This window comes from Rhipicephalus microplus, chromosome 7 (genome assembly GCF_043290135.1).
Source record: "Rhipicephalus microplus isolate Deutch F79 chromosome 7, USDA_Rmic, whole genome shotgun sequence".
NCBI lineage: Eukaryota > Metazoa > Arthropoda > Arachnida > Ixodida > Ixodidae > Rhipicephalus > Rhipicephalus microplus.
This window is the reverse complement of record NC_134706.1, coordinates 35,461,939-35,479,074: the sequence shown is the minus strand read 5'-3', so window position 1 is coordinate 35,479,074 and position 17,136 is coordinate 35,461,939. Positions and strand designations below refer to the sequence as shown.

The window sequence follows — 17,136 nt, the reverse complement described above, 5'->3', positions numbered from 1 at the left end:
AAACAATTCGGGTAGCTGTTATTACGGGAAGCAACTTGGAACGCCTTGACGCATGGTTCGCAACTAGTGCATGAGATGTTATGTGCAAGAATGCATCGAAACACTCCGCGACGAAGTAGATGTGTTGGATGCATCCGATGTAAATAAATTTAAACATAGAATCGTGCCGAAGGCCCTGCAATGCGCCAGGATTACAATAACACTGACCCCCGTATTCACAAATGCTCCTCGACTCGACTTCTTCCCTTTACTTCACAGAGTTGAGCAATGCGTCACAGCTCGGCTGAAAATGACGCTGCGCTACTCAAGAATCGCAGCAGAATATCGCTGTTATGCAGTGACTTGCCATGTCTAAAGACGGCGCTCCCATCGGCTTTCTCAAGTAAAGGTGAAGCGTTGAGTGAAGGGACGTTCTAGAATACGGGGGTGAGTCTTTCTCGAACGCACTAAGGTTCGCTAACGTGGCACGAGAAAAGGAAACTGAGCCATTGACGACTTTACCGTGGACATGCACGACAAGCGTGGCAACTGCAATCGCTGATCTCGGGAGCTTTGTATTTATTCTCGCAAAATAACACGTCAGAGAGCTGCAACAAATGTCGACAGAGTAAATGGGTGTGCTTTCTGAGCCGAAAACCGATCTGTGAGGTTTGACATCCCAAAACCACCATATAACTATGAAAGACGCCGTAGTGAAGATCTCCGAAAATTTCGACCACCTGGGGTTCCTTAACGAGCACCTTAATCTGCGCACACGGGCGTAATGCATTTCCACCTTGATGTAAAATGCAGCCGCCGCAGCCGGGATGCCATCCCGTGACCTGCGGGTCAATAGCTGAGTACCTTAGCCACTGGACCACCGTGTTGGGGCTGAAAGTTGTTTCTAAACTCTCCTTAGTTATGACGTTGAGAAAGGAATAGCGTTAACATGGCTAATAAAGTGTTTAGAACATGACAGGAGCAAGCAGACGTCACAGAATTCGAATTGCGTAAAGGGTGGGTCGTCCAATGCTCTAGCCCATCGGAATGCTTATTCTTGATCACGTACCAACAGTGGCGCATGCCCACTTCAGGCATAATTCTTCTTCGTCGTCAGCCACTGCATCAAAAAACAATGCACAAAATTCTCAGCAAGTGGACGATTGCGCGGCACCTGAGGTCGGAGGACATAATACCTTTAGGACATCGATAACAGACCCCGAGGCCTTACAGGACTGCAAAGACATCATGGTTACCTTCCAGGATATCCTAAACCATTCCAGAAAAAACGCGACGACGTTACCCACCACCCCACATGCAGCTAGAAAGGTCTCAGGCGTCTGATCTGAGACGTCTGCAGACCGACACATTTGAGAATCTCCGGCACCTGCAAAGACTGTGTTCCTCGCTGCACCCGTCACCCGGCTGTCCGTGGTGCGGGCACGAGACAGCCGACAAGCCGCATATTCTTTGGGAGTGTGAGTGCAGTGTTTGCCGCCACTACTCGGACGAGCATGAGTGTACCCCAGGATGACTGGCTGAGCGGTGGCGAGCCACCCTTCTCAGCCCACGTGCAGTTGACCAAATCTTGGCTGTCCAGGGAGCCATGGCTATCGCCAAAGGCATCGCACGATGCTCAGCGGACGACAGCTCCTGGAGGCATAGGCCGGGCCAGTGATTCCTCGTTGGATCCTAATAAAGTTTGTCACTTACCTACCTACCTCAGCAAGTGTGTAGTGGATGACATGCTTCTCCGAAAAATGACGAGGGATAGCATATTGAATGCTGGCCTACTAGGAGGAGGAGGAGGAGGAATAAAATTTATTATAAGAAACCAGCAGTTTAAGATGGCCGGGCCTAAGCCTCCCATGAGGGAACGTCAAGGGCATACCTACACGCTGCCTCACTGGCGTGCTGGGTCGCCCAGGTTCGGTCGTAAAGAGCGGAGCTTCGCAGAGACTCATGGAGCTTCGACGAAAGGGTCGGGCGTTAGTGTGTCTGTACTGTGCTGGGCAAGCCGACAGCATGTGCGGAAGCGTAACCGGGTGAGTGCCGCAGCACCGGCAGTGGGAGGTTGTGTACACGTCCGGGAATATGAGGCCTTTCACCATTTGGAGCCCGCCAGCGCCCTTAAAAACAACGACAGGCCTGCGCGGAATGCCCAGCCCCGTCACAGCGAAAGCTAAAAAAAGTGGCCTTTCAGAGCCTTTTCAAAACACTCTTTAGGTAACAGCTACAAGCACACTTGCTGGTTACCCACCACATTAATAATTTTTGTGTAGTAGGCCAGCAGCAAACACGTATTTCTCAACTGCCCGCTGCTGGCCTACTATCACTAAAATTACCCTTGTGGGTTCTCGACGTTCTTGGGTATATATATATATATGAACTGTCAAACACCTGTGGCACATACTCGCATACCGGTGGCACATAGCCGCCCCCAGGCCTGTGCCACTGTTCTTTAAAGAGTGTTTGACAACGTGCGCAACGTGATTTTGACATTATAGATGTCATGACCAGCGAGTCGTATACTCTTCAAACCATTTTACCCTCAGATACTTATTTTAGTTTACTCCAAGCTAAGGGAGTTATCATGAGGCATTAAAACGTAAGTGGAGATAGATAGATAGATAGATAGATAGATAGATAGATAGATAGATAGATAGATAGATAGATAGATAGATAGATAGATAGATAGATAGATAGATAGATAGATAGATAGATAGATAGATAGATAGATAGATGGATGGATGGATGGATGGATGGATGGATGGATGGATGGATGGATGGATGGATGGATGGATGGATGGATGGATAGATGGATGGATGGATAGATGGATAGATGGATGGATAGATGGATGGATAGATGGATGGATAGATGGATAGATATATGGATAGATAGATGGATAGATAGATGAATAGATGGATGGATAGATAGATAGATGGATAGATAGATGGATGGATAGATAGATGGATAGATAGATAGATAGATAGATAGATAGATAGATAGATAGATAGATAGATAGATAGATAGATAGATAGATACTCGAAAAACTACGGAACGCAAAAAAATTCTTCGCATTTATTCTGTATCGTATGATTCGGCAAGGTAATTATAAGTAGTTTGTTTCTTTAGTACGACAAACGTTGCTAATGATTCGAGCATCTGCGCATTATAACGCGGTCTTCGTTTTGATGTATAACGCGTAATATAGATCGGGTCCGTAGTATATAGTGGCCGCAACCTCGCAGATCTGGATCCTGATCTGGATCGAGTGCAATCTGGATTGGTCCAGATTAAGAACGAAAATGCCCGAGTGACACTGCTGTATAAAGTGGACAACGACAAAATAAATATAAATATAACAGTCTCGGGTGCACTGGCGAAAATTTGTGGCGTTTTACTCTAGTACTAAATACGAAATAAGAAATGTGAAACAAACGCACGTAGAATACAAAAAACATGTGTACAATGCACGCGTGTCAAAATGTAAAAAACTTCAAACAAGTGCGTGCCGCCCCAAAACCGTTGTGGTGGCCCAGTGGGTGTCTAACGTGGTGGCAGTCTGTAGTCCTGCCTCTCAGCCGTCACCTTGGCGCCAGTCGTAGAGGGCCAGCAGGGCCATGGCAATCGGGAACATCACGGACACGACAACGGTGACAGCCTCTGAGGCCGCCTGCTTCCCAGTGTTGTTCCCGTCATCTTTCTTGGAATCTGGCCGTGGCGGGTACCTGGGCGGGCCCGGCTTCGAGGTCCTTAGTACGCAGAGTCCAGAGGGCACGTCGCATATCGTGTCCTGCGGACAGAGCGAGCAGTACGGAGCTGCGTAGTAGAGCGGCTTTCCCACCAGAGGCGCCCTGGGCCCGTAGAGACAGACGTAGATGTTGAAGTACTTCTCCGGCAGGACCGCCTTGGGCATGATGTTTCGCGTGTAGCTGCATCCGACGGCATACGTGTCGGCGGCGGCCAGCTGGGCGAACTGCTCGGTACCGGACGTCTGGACGAACTTCGCGACATGTTTCGTGGGGAACAAGATGTTCTGGTCGAACCAGTCGCGCACCACGAAGCGCCATATGACGGGCGCCGTCTCGTCGTCCGTTTTCTGCGGGTGCATGCTGATGCCCACGTCAGGGAAGTCGACTGTCCAGATGCCTCCCACGTGGACGTTCAGGCTGCCGATGTGGTCGGCGCACAGCCGGGCCTTGGCCTCGGCGACCCTGGCCAATTCGTCGTCCCAGCGCAGCTGGAGCATGTTGCCGGCCGTGGGGAAGTCGGCGAGTCAACCCAGGGCCAGGTGGGACCTGTAGTGGTTGTGCATCCACAGGACGCTTTCGCTCAGTAAGGTCGAGTTGACGAAGTACGTGATGCAATCGGTGAAGGGCTGCGTCATGCACATGACGTGAGAGGCGTTGTACGGCGGCTTCTGGCAGAAGTCCGCGGGTCTCGGAATGTTCGGCGGCAGGGTTGACGTCGTTGTATCCGCAAGCTGCCATAGTCTTAGGTTGGGGCCTCCGGGACGAACTGATGACGACAGCTGTTCCTGCGGCTGGGCCGGAAAGAGCAGCAACAGCAGGAGCCATGCTCTACGCAAGAGCATTCTTTTGGTCGACGTTCGCCGCTGCGTATACTGTGGCTCGCGCAGCTCGAGCAGGCGGGAGCTCACGCAGCGATCACGCACTTTCTCGTCTTCGCTTTATGCTGTGCCTGACACCCAGTGTGGGGTAGCGCCAAGGATTCCGTGGTGTTATGAATTGTTATGCTACTTGCTTGCTTGCTTGACCCTTTACAAGTGGCTTGTATTCGCTACTGGAGATTGGCCACATTAAGCGCTGTAATGAAATTAAGTTTAGATGACGCTCAATTACTTAATTGGTTGTCTAAGGATTATGTAAGTACGTAATTCTTATGTGAAATGCGATCAAATCAGTCAGAAGCCCAAAGAAATTTTTGATTGAGAAAACCTTAATAATTAATTCTTGTTGTGTCTCTAAGAAAATCCTAGACGGCAGCGAAAGCGTTCTTTTTGCTGTGGTCGAGATAAGATGCTCTAAGGAAACAAATACTTTCAGAATAGGGAGTAATTCTTTTTTCAGAATAAAATTTATAGATGCCTTTCTCTAAAGCTATAGAGAATTGACCACAAAAGTAAAAAAAGTGACCGATGTTTTTAGGCTCTCGACAGTAAAAGCATAAAGGAGACGACACCTGACAAGACCTGTGTTAGTAAAAATTAAGAGGAGGAATCCAGCATCAAAATTTTGTGAAAGACCCCTTCGATTTGCGAGTGGGGCACCATTTATTACCCCAACAAAAAGAAAGGGGACCATATTCTGGAACTGGTAACCTGTAAGGTTTAAGTAGTCTTGAAGTAATCTGTATTTGCGAAATTTGTATTCGCTAATAAAACCAGTGTGAGGGAGAAGGGACAGTACCGGACGAACTAGGACCACCCAAGGAGGTTTAAAAAAATGTGGAATGGAATTATTGCCCACGAGTGATGCCGTACCCACCTTAAGACAGCGGCTGTGGCAGCCATCTTACTAGGGGCATGATGAGCTGTTTGGGGTTCGGCAGTTGTGACGGAGCGTTGCCCTCGCATGCTCAGCGAGTTTAACGTGGCAACGTTTTCTTGTGAGATAGTGCTGAAAACGCGTCCTTCTGTTAATAGTTGCCATTAGTAAGCCCCTAGTTCGAGGTAAATTTTATTGGAGATTAAAACACCGGTATTCGTCTCTGCGGTTTATTTCATCAGGAACAACATTTTAATTTATGATTAACGTAGCGTTCAGAAGGACAGGTCAAAGCCGCTTGATGTCTAAATGTGCACCACCAGAAAACAGCATGTTTCTGAGATTTTTGGAGGGCAAAAGCTGGCTTCCCCATCGCTGGCAAAGCGTTGCGCAAACTTTTACACCAGCAATTTTTTAGAACCTCCTTGGGACCACCACGCGAATGTATCAGCCATCTCATTAAAAAAAATCCACGATGACCGGCAACCGAACCAACCGCAGTGTACGCTAGATTTTAGAAAAAAAGAAGTAAATGCATTTTTAATTGGAGACTCGAAAACGCTTGCTGGACCTAGAAATTTACATACAGAGTGCGAATGAGTAACTGCGACTTACTTGAAGTTCTCGAAGGGCTAAAATACTTGCAAGTAGCTCTGTTTCAAATATTGGGGTATGACCAGGGAGACGCACTGAGAATGACCAAGATACAAGTCTTTGATAGAATGCCAACACCCGCTTTTTAATCACGCATAATTGCATAACTGGCAAATAATTAGCCATTCCCAGCTTAAATAGATGATCTTTTAACAAGCCCATTAGATACATAGAAGGTGGAAGCTTGAAACTAGAAGGAAATATGTAAACCGAGTTGTTATTTGGAGCGATGCCACATATGTTAACATTCACAGGTTCTAGTTGATCTCGCACAAACAAAATGATAGGCGTACATATCCGAGACCAAGGCTCATTAAAAATTTTCCTGATTCAAGAATGAATGTGTAATCCGTAATCATCTCGGTTAAGATGCGCACGTTTTTAAATCTGTTTTGACGGTGAGAATACCGAATCCGCAAGCTATACCGTAGAGGGGATTCGGGATTATCGGTATAAAACACTGCTGGGAATTTCACCTCTTCTAGACAAATACGAACAGCGCCATCCTGAAAAGTCATCGAGAATTCGCGCGACATGGGCACTGCTTAAGGCGAGATGCTACTGGAAGACACTTTTTCTTTAATATTCACCCTGGAGCAATGAAACTTGAGCTGTTTATGGAACTTTTTATGCTGATTTCAAATATATAATTAGTTTTCTTGCAAGTTACACACTTCTAGCTCTGCAACATGACAAAGTGAAAACCTTAACCTTTTTGCCCCCTCTCCTTTCCTCCCTACACTTCTGTAATTTTTCACCGTTCATAGCTCATAATGCTTCAAATAAAGTGTAGAGTGCAAATAACTAATTAGGAAGCACATACAAAATATGTAATATGCGTGAAAAATAATAGACGTAAAAAATTCATATTTTACCTTCCCTAACAAAATATACATACAAGTTTTGTTATACAATAAAATATTGAAATTTAAACTAGATAATTGCATTTGCCATACTTTAGGAAAATTGGGCAAAATTTCATCCAGATCCGAGCACTATAAGTGCCCAAAGAGGAGGGGCACATTAGAAAAAATGTCAAAATTTGTGTTTTGAGAAAAACGAGTTTTAAAGTTAAAATTGTGTTTTTATTTATGAAAGATATGAATAAATCAGATGAAATTTGCACACCAAAAAGAACAATCCTTATTGTAGTGGCTACTGTGACTAAAATACGCTAGCATCATGACTTTGTCCCTCTCAGCTTTTTCGAGCCGACTCCTCACAGACAATTCGCTCACAGACAGGGCCACGAAACGCTTGCCAAACTTCCGCTCCATCTGGCAGAGCCTTGTGCCAACTGCAAGCTAGGAAGAAGTTCGTAAGGCGACGCAAGGCGACGCAAGTAGAACGCAAGGCGACGGGTAGGTGCCACCACCGTATCGTCTTAGCAAAACGTTAAAAACACTCGCCTTTTCGTGCAAGCGTTGCATGGTCAGCGCAGCGTGATAAACGTTACCGTCCTTAAAATTACTTATGTATGCCTTTTCTAGTAAGAGACACACATACAGAATAGATACGTGTTGTTATAGTGCCTCAGATATGCGCAATAATGGCTTTTTAATTGACAATCGCAAAAGCATGAACACTGAATCTTGAGCAACATTGGTGGGCGCTGCGGATGGGGTCGGCCGCGAGGCTGTGGGAATCGAGAGCGCCCTCCTACCTGTCGCCTCGTTCCCAGCTGCCACGCGCGCGCCAGTGGCGTAACCGGGGCGCGCATAAGCGCCAGAATCCGCCAAGATGGCTGCCAGGGCGCCTCTTGGTCTGGGCCAGTCAACCGTCGGCTTCTTCCCGCGCTGGCATGTCCGGGCACGCTACGCTGGTGCGCTGCGCGGGCCTACGTCACAACGCAGCGCCATTTCCCATTGGGCGCGCGTGACATCCTCCTCTCCTACGAGCTGTGTTTGCCCGACGATTCGCTCGTCGGGGCAGATGCTCTCAGGCCTCCACGAGAGGTTGACGCGCTGCTCAGCAGGCGGCTTCTCGTTCGTGCGTTCGACTTCGGCCCTTGTGCGGGAATCATCACGCCCTAGGCAAGCGTACTTGCTCAGTCTTGCGGAGTTCCCTATCCGGCCTGCAAGCCTGTGAGTGTTGCACTGTGCTGCATCTTGGGTTGATAAACCCGTTGTTGTTGTTAGCCTGCCTCGTGCGTGGTTTTTGCGCCGTGCCGGAGAAATCGACGAACCCGGCCGCAGCGTCATCGCACGCAGCGGCAGTGGAGGACGTCGCATCCCTACACGGTCGCGCTTAGTAGGTAAGCCTTGTGCAAACCTATCTCCACATAACTGGCGCCCAACGTGGTTTCGGCATGGCTTCAGAGCAGACCCCTTCGAAGCGCTCGTTCCTGTTCGATCCTGTGGCGACGGGCTTGATCTCGTTCGAGGCGGACCGCTGAAACAGCACGGGGTACGGCCCTCTCGGCGACCCTCTGCTTTCGTTCACCGGGAGAGATCCCTTTTTCGGGGCCCCCTACGCTGATGCTAGTCGCTTGAACGAGGACCACAGTTTTAGCCAAGCCAGTAACGGGCTGTATCAGCTGTTCGAGACTCACGCGCTTACGGGCCCGTCCCCGGCGCAGTCTCCGCTCACTGGCCTTTCCCCGTCAGCAGCACGGTTGACAGCTCAAATCGCCGCACCCAGTCCTTCCAACCGGGGGCACTCGGGTGTTGGCGGGAACGCGCTTACGGACCCGTCGTGGTCGCGAGCGCAAAGCGTTGACGATTTCGTTCGCGAGCCTGCTCGCTTAACCGACAACGTTGCCGCATTGACCGACCCTCGCTGGCCTGAGACTCGCGTGGGCGACGCTTCCGACGGACGTGGGCCACCGTGCTCCGCTGTCGACCCGTTTGCCAGTCGCGTGAGGCCTCAAGCACCAGTCGGAGCGCAAACCCTACCATCCTTAATGCCGTGTACTGGCCCTTTTCGGTCGGACGCGCGTGTTGGGGAACAGGCGCGCGCACCTGTTACGGCCGCGCCGCGTCGGAGCAGTCACCGCTGCACGCAACTGTGGCGCAGCTCCTAAACGTTCTGTCGGATGCGGTGCGCTCGCAGCCTTGTGCTTTAAAAGGAGACCCCGAGTCCCCTCAGCCAAGCGTTACGAATAGCTTAAGGGTACCTCTGCCTGAGTACAGCGGTTATTCGGACCGCATCATTACCACAGAGTACCTCGAGGCGCTGCACCGCTATCAGCAGGCTACGTGGCTGAGCGACAGCGTTATGCTTGGCTCTGTTTTGCCCGTGTCGCTGACAGCCCCAGCGGCGAGGTGGTACCGGCTCGTCGGCCACCAAGCTCGCTCGATGGAGGAGTTTAGGGCGCTCTTTCGTAGCGAATTCCTTCCTCCTGAACACGAGCGCCGCATGCGTCGCGAGTTATAGCTTCGCACACAGCATCCCGACGAATCTCTTCTCGAGTACGTTCGGGCTTTGCAGGAGCTCTACCTCCTTGCCGATTCTACGGCATCAGACGCCGAGAAGGTGGAGCGAGCCATACGTCAGGCTCATCCAACCTTCGGAGCGCCCGTTATCGTGGCCTAAACGAGCTGGCATCCGATGCGAAGCGTATTCAGGGCGGCATTCTGGCGGCGCGATCCTATCGCCCGCCGCCACCACCGTCCGCGTCTTTCGAACCTCGTTGTGCGTGGGCTGGTCGTGACTCGTCACACTGGGGATCCCCGATCCATGAGGCAGGCGGCCTCTGCTGCGAGAGACCGAGACGTGCTCGACGTGTCAGACCGCGCTCTGGACCCGTACTCGTACGCCCGGGCGGCCACCGTTGCCCGGCAGCGTGAACAAGAACGGAAACCCGTGCTCCAGTGCACGAGGGGATATCCGATCGCGGAGCCCCCACTGCGGCTAGCGAACGGACACCTCGTAGCTCGAAAGGATCACCAAAATCCCCCCCCCCCCCCGCTGGAGAAAAGGCGTTGTCTGCTTTCGTTGCCGTGAGCGTGGTCACACCACGCGTGAGTGCAACGCGCCCCAACCGACACAAGGGCATCCTCGCCCGTCGGGAAACGGGGTGAGCCGTCGGTGAGCTCCCCCTTGCCGGCGGCTGCAGCAGTAAGAGAGCACGGGAGTGTGACACAACCTCGGGCACCAATGGCGTGTCGCACTGGGCATGACATTGCAGCCACGCCGGCGCCGTTCATCGCCCTTACGATCACTGGTCGAGAATTTGCGGCGTTGCTGGATAGCGGGGCTTCTATCTCGCTGTTCGGCGAAGAGGTTAGGGCTCATTTGCGCGACCACTCTGTCCGCATTCGAGCTTGCGACACTGCCTTCCACCTCGCCAGTGGTACCGCCACCTCGTGCGGCGCTGCGTGGTTGGTTGTGCGCTAGGAGAATCGCGCACGCCGACAGCGCTTTGTGCATCTCCCTGGTCTTTCCGTGCCAGTGATTCTCGGTCACGACTTTCTCGCACGCACAGGTATCGTGATTGACGTCGCAAGCGGAGGCTACAGGGACGGCCCTTCCGGCGCCCTACGGCCTTTCGCTGCACTTCCCGTGGTCTCCGCTGCCAGTACGTCGCCGGACGCCACGCGGAAGAAGGAGGAAAGGACACCAAGCGTTGCCCCCGCGGCCCGCGTCTCCCCCTCCGACGCGAAGACTGGTGCTTCGGCCGGCGCGGCGGAAAACGGTGCGTGCGTAGAGCTTTTTCTTGCGCATAATGCTGCCGCGGTGAACGAGGTCTCGGCCATGCCGGTGACCCCCCACTAAGCAGCAACTCGAATGGCTCGCTGCCGCCTTTGCCGGACAGCTTGTCGAAACGCGAGAAAGCACGCCTGTCGTCGCTGTTGACACGTTTCAGTGACACGTTCACGGAACGCCCGGGTCGCACCTCTCTGGTGAGGCACCGGATTGACACAGGCGACGCACAACCGTGGAAATGCAATCCTCGCCCCGTTAGTGTGGCAAAGAGGAAAGCAATTGACCAGGCACTGGATGAGTTGATTGAGACCGGAGTTGTCCAACGCTCAAACAGTCCTTGGGGTTCACCGGTGGTAATGGTCCCCAAAAGAGACGGCTCTGATCGGCTCTGTGTGGACTACCGCAGCCTGAACGAGGTCACCAGGAATCATGCTTATCCTATGCCTAACGTTGACTCGATCGTGGCTGCTATAGGCGGGTCTTGCTACTTCAGCACCTTGAATGCTAGCCGCGGTTACCTACAGGTTCAGATGGAGCCGGCTGACGCGGAGAAAACTGCGTTCAGCTCTCACAGAGGTTTGTACGAGTTTACCCGCATGCCGCTTGGCTATTCTGGAGCTGCAGCTACGTTCCAGAGATTGATAGACCGCGTTCTAGAGGACGCTAAATGGCAACACGCCATGGCGTACCTTGACGACATCGTCATCTTCTTTCGAACGTTCGAGGAACACCTTCACCACTTGGAGGATGTCCTCGGGAGGTTGCGTGCCGCCGGGTTGACTTTGAACCTGAAGAAAGCTTCAATAGCTGAGACTCGCATCTCACTATTAGGCTTTACCATTCAGAGCGGTCGTGTTCTGCCGGAGAGGAGAAGGTACATGCCATTGTGGAGTACCCGACGCCGGCAAACACTAAGGGCCTGAGGCGCTTTTTGGGCATCGTGAACTACTATCGACAGTTCATCGCAAACTGTGCAGCCCTCCAAGCGCCCTTGACTGCACTCTTGAAAAATTCGGCACGATGGAGCTGGGGGCCAGAACAAGAGCGAGCCTTCAAGGCGCTTTCCGAAGCTCTAGTGGCCACAACCGAGTTAAAGCTGCCCGACCTGAACAGGGAGTTCGTTTTCCAAGCGGACGCGAGCGACCTGGGTCTCGGCGCGGTACTCCTTCAGGAGCACGACGGCGTCCTCCGGCCAGTCGCCTTTGCGAGCCGGTCACTTAACGCCGCCGAGCGTAACTATAGCGTCACAGAAAGGGAATGTCTCACTATAGTTTTTGCTCTCCGGAAGTTCGACTGCTATATCGACGGCGTGCCATTCGTGGTGGAAATGGACCACATGGTACTCACCTGGCTTAAGCGCTCCCGCGAGCCCTCGGGCCGCCTCGCGCGCTGGGCGTTGACCTTGCAGCGGTACAACTTTGTTGTGCGCTACCAGAAAGGAATTACGAACGTTGTGGCTGACGCTTTGTCGCGTCCCCTGGTTTTGGCGTCCGGCACTTGTGTCCGCCACTCCCGAGAGCAGTCGCATCAAGTAGACCCCGGGCCCTCTGGCTCCAAAGGGTCGAAAGGCGCGAACTCCGATGGCGAAGTGACTTTCGAGTCGACAGCCTCGGGTGAGGACGCATACCTGGTAGACCCTGTCATGTCCGCCGATATCGTCTTTAGCAAAGAGGAACTGCTCAAAGCACAGCAGGACGATTCGTTTTGTCAACACATCGTTGACGAGCTCAAAGAGCTGAGCTCCCAAGCGGAGCGGGGTGGTCAAGCCGCCGGGCGTGGACAGATAGCTGGTATTGCTGTCGGCGCCGAGTGCCGTACGCAGGCTGGTATTGCTGCGGGCACGTTGGAGTCATACCTGCTTGATGCCGACGGCGTTCTCCTGCGCTACGTCTCATCACAAGAAGCTCCCCATGAGTCTTTCAAGGTGGTGATACCCCCCAGTCTAAGAAAAGCCACCCTAGGTTATTTCCATGACTCGCGGTTGGCCGGACACGCGAGAGGCCTTAAGACTTTTCAAAGTTGTGCCGCTCCGCAACCTGGCCTGGCATGAAGGGCGACGCCCTTCACTACGCCCGCTCATTCCGCGTGTGCCAATGCGTGAAGCCTCGCGGGGGCAAGCCTCCCGGGCTCATGCATTCGATCGACAGCCAACAGCCTTGGCAGGTCGTGGCCTGTGACATTATGGAACCTTTCCCAAGAAGCCGGAGAGGCCATGTTTTTCTCCTGGCTGTCACATATCACTTCACGAAGTGGGTCGAACTGTTTCCCCTTCGGAAGTTAACGGCATGCGTAATCTGAGACAAGTTGACCGAGGTCTTTACCCGTTTTGGCTTTCCGGCAGAGTTAATCACTGCCGGAAAAGTGTTTGTGGATGCGTGTGCTGCCTTTGGCATTAAGCACCATAAAACAACCACATAACACCAACAGGCCAACCCGACCGAGCGGAACAACCGGAACCTCAAGCCCTTGCTGACAGCCTTTGCGCAGCAACACAGGGATAGGGATGCTTGTCTTAACGAGATCGGCTTCTCCTTGCGGTCTACGGTCAATCGCTCGACAGGGTACACGCCCGCTTTCCTCAACTTTGGGGAAGAGCTGCCTAACCCCATGGACCGCGTCCTACGGGGCGGAGGTGGGGCGAGCGCCGCGAAGTGCCCGTTTGGCTACGTGCGGAACTGCGCTCACGGATGGACGTGGCCCTCGACCAGGCGCGTTCCAACCTGGCAAAAGCGCGAGCTGGTCAGAAGGCTCAATACGACCGGTCGCATCGGGTGTCCGTTACGACGTCGGTGATCTCGTCCTCAGGCGCAATCACGTCTTGAGTGATGCTGCCAAAGGCATCTCGGCCTCCCTTTCGGCCAAGTGGTTGGGCCCATACCGAGTGCACACCAGAGTGTCGCCCCTGGTATACAAGCTGGCTGACTCCCAAGGGGGACCAGTCGGTGGTCCAGCTAACGTCTCCGACCTCAAATCTTTCGTTGCCCGCAGCAACGACTTCGGGGAGGGAGGGGCGGTCACCGAACCGCAGGGAAACCGGGATAAGGCTGTTTCTAAACCACGCCACCGGTACAACCTGCGGAAATGCACCTAGGCTGATTTTCTTCCCGGCATGTAGCGGGACGTTATGCCCTCCATGTAAGGGAGCGGAGATTATAGCTGCTGTGCCAGAGCCCATCCAGCAGAAACAGTAACGGCTACCTGGCGAGCTTTCTCTTTGGTAACACCATTACACGCCCTGCGTGCGGAATATCCACCCAGTTCCCAGCGTTCCCAGTTGCTCGAGAGAGAAACGCTTTTAACCTGGTGGCTCACTCTCTCACTGGGTATCTTCCGCGTAGTCGGCGGGAGAAGGGAAGCGTGCGCCCTATTGGCTCACGCAACCTTCAATCCGACGGAGTAGGCTCTCTTTATTGGGCCAGCCTGTCGAGCCTCCGGGGCCGCACCTTCAGTGCGTTTCTGCTTTTCACCGACACCCCAGCATTCGTGATGTCCTCCTTGATGGCCCGTTCCTCCAAGAAAAAACCCGGGAGACCAGCCACGTGCTCGGTCGTTCCTCAGGCACCGGCCGCGTCCATGCCGCCTCCATCGAATGCTCCCCCGGCCCCGGCTAACAAGACACCGCCTCGTCGTGAAGTCACTACGTGGACGTTCCAACAAGGCACTGAGGCCCCAGTCGCCTCCGTGTCGCCTCGTCGCTGGTCCAAGCGACGCAAAGTCTGGGTGGGGGTAGACCCCGAGTGCGTTCCGCATCCTTTCTGCGGACGCACCCTTTCGGACCTGCTCGACGCTTCCGGAGGTGCCTCGATGCCGCCTGTTCCTGAGGCCTCCTACTGCGACGCTTGCGGTGTCCTGCTGGTGCACGAGGCTGCCCACCTCCGTTTGCTGGTTCACCGAGCGAATTCTGACGGTGCCCCTGCGGTCCTGTCCGCTCCGGCGGTGCCGCCTGGCCCGGGCCTTCAACCTGCCCTGTCGACCGACTCCAATCAGGTGGTCGTGGTGGCGGTCGTCACGGACTCTTTATTCAATTCGGCCATCGCTGCTGCGGTGTCCACCGCCCTCCCGCGGCCCCAGGCTCCTGCTGAGACGCCGCCGAACAAAGACAGCGGGGCGCCCGACGATCTCGTGGACGGCATGGAGCTGGACCTCAGTTTTTTCGGTGTCAGTGGATGCTGTTATAACGGCGTCTTTAGGGCGGCCTCGGTCTTAGGAGGGGGGGATGTGTGAATCGAGAGCACCCTCCTACCTGGCGCCTCGTTGCCAGCTGCCGCACGCGCACCGGTGGCGTAGCCCGGGCGCGCATAAGCGCCGGCATCCGCCAAGATGGCTGCCAGGGCGCCTCTTGGTCTGGGCCAGTCAACCGTCGGCTTCTTTCCGCGCTGGCATGTCCGGGCACGCTACGCTGGTGCGCTGCGCGGGCCTACGTCACAACGCAGCGCCATTTCCCATTGGGCTCACGTGACACCCACCTCTCCCACGAGCTGTGTTGCGCCCGACAATTCGCTCGTCGCGGCAGATGCTCTCAGGCCTCCACGAGAGGTTGACGCGCTGCTTAGCAGGCGGCTTCTCGTTCGAGCATTCGACTTCGGCCCTTGTGCGGGAGTCGTAGCGCCCTAGGCAAGCGTACTTGCTCGGTCTTGCAGAGTTCCCTATACGGCCTGCAAGCCCGTGAGTGTCGCACTGTGCTGCATCTTGGGTTAATAAACCCGTTGTTGTTGTTATCCTGCCTCGTGCGTGGTTTCTGCGCCGTGCCGGAGAAAACGACGAACCCGGCCGCAACGTCTTCGCACGCAGCGGCAGTGGAGGACGTCGCATCCCTACATGGTTGCGCATAGTAGGTAAGCCTTGTGCAAACCTATCTCCACAAAGTGTATTGGCGCCTTGAGTGTGGCGTGTATTAGCGTTCTTACATGACACGCATCTCATGATTATTATGTTTGCACCAGTGACATACCTACGTCATCCGTTCACGTCCCGTAATACCGAATTTCGTTCATGAGAAGCTAGCGAAAGGGCCGCGAGCACATCATGAGTGCGGCATGTAGTCATGTTGTTACATGACACGTATTCTATGATTTTTATGTTAGGGTATGTCGCTTGTGTTTTCCATCCAGTTATGTCATACCATACCAGTTTTGCAACATATCATGCGATTGAAACCACCGCAAATGCAGCAACACCTTGACATGTAAATCATGACGTTTATGGCATACATGTTATGACTAGTCAGTTATGTTCGCCATACAGTGATGTTTTATCATAACAGGTTTGGTATTGATACCATTATCCAAACGGCCAGAGCAGCTGAAAGTTGTAGGCGGATAGATAGATAGATAGATAGATAGATAGATAGATAGATAGATAGATAGATAGATAGATAGATAGATAGATAGATAGATAGATAGATAGATAGATAGATAGATAGATAGATAGATAGATAGATAGTTAGATAGATAGATAGATAGATGGATGGATGGATGGATGGATGGATAGATGAATGGATGGATTGATGGATGGATGGATGGATGGATGGATGGACGGACGGACGGACGGACGGACGGACGGACGGATGGACGGATGGACGGAGAGATTGATGGAAACATACGCTCAATGTCGCAGAAGTTCGCCAAGAAATACTTTGCATTAAAAAAATCACTGAAGTTTTGCTATCGATTAGGGTAATTCGATTATGTTCAAACAATAGTTCTAATGATGCTAAATACGATTTTAATGAAGCTTACAAAAAGGGAATATCACATGCAGCAGAGAAGAACGTATTGTCATTTACATATCTGTGCACTTGGATGTGATTGTGAAGCGGAACTGAGCCTATAAAAATATTAAATAAAATGAGACAGAGGGCGGAAAACAGTACTAATGATATGTTGACGAAGATAAATCTCATTGGGTACAATAAAATTTTCTTTCTTTGAGGAACTCACACACTCAATAATGTGTCGAGGGAATGTCAAACTTTCTAATGAATTGAGCGGGGAGGTATGCTCCACACTGTAGTATGCCTGTAACGAGCAAGCCTAATGCGTCCCTCGAAATCTATATGTGCATGTCATATAGAACATGTAGATCAAAATACCATCTGACAAGGGTTCAGTACTGAATTATCTGCTGTAGATTGCGTAATTCTAAAGTATAATACCCTTTCAATTACTTTTATAAAATGAGAAGTTAATTTGATAGGCGTTGTATTATCGAAAGGAGTACCTAAATTCGTAGTTTTTTAAGCGGGAGAATAATTTTGCAATTTTACAATATGCAGAAATCCAGAGATGAGGTAAAACGAACACGTCGTAATGCTTGTTCTGGGCTTTGAGTTCAGATTGTGTATGA

The 17,136-nt window shown here is 52.3% G+C and overlaps 1 protein-coding gene across 1 annotated transcript; it reads right to left on the bottom strand.

The window, feature by feature from the left end:
* Window positions 1-3,560: 3,560 nt before the first annotated feature.
* LOC142767740 (venom allergen 5-like) lies at window positions 3,561-4,334 on the bottom strand. Its single transcript, XM_075869966.1, has one exon. The coding sequence runs from the start codon at window positions 4,230-4,232 to the stop codon at window positions 3,561-3,563; it is 672 nt and encodes a 223-aa protein (XP_075726081.1). The 5' UTR covers window positions 4,233-4,334.
* Between the last annotated feature and the right edge of the window lie 12,802 nt (window positions 4,335-17,136).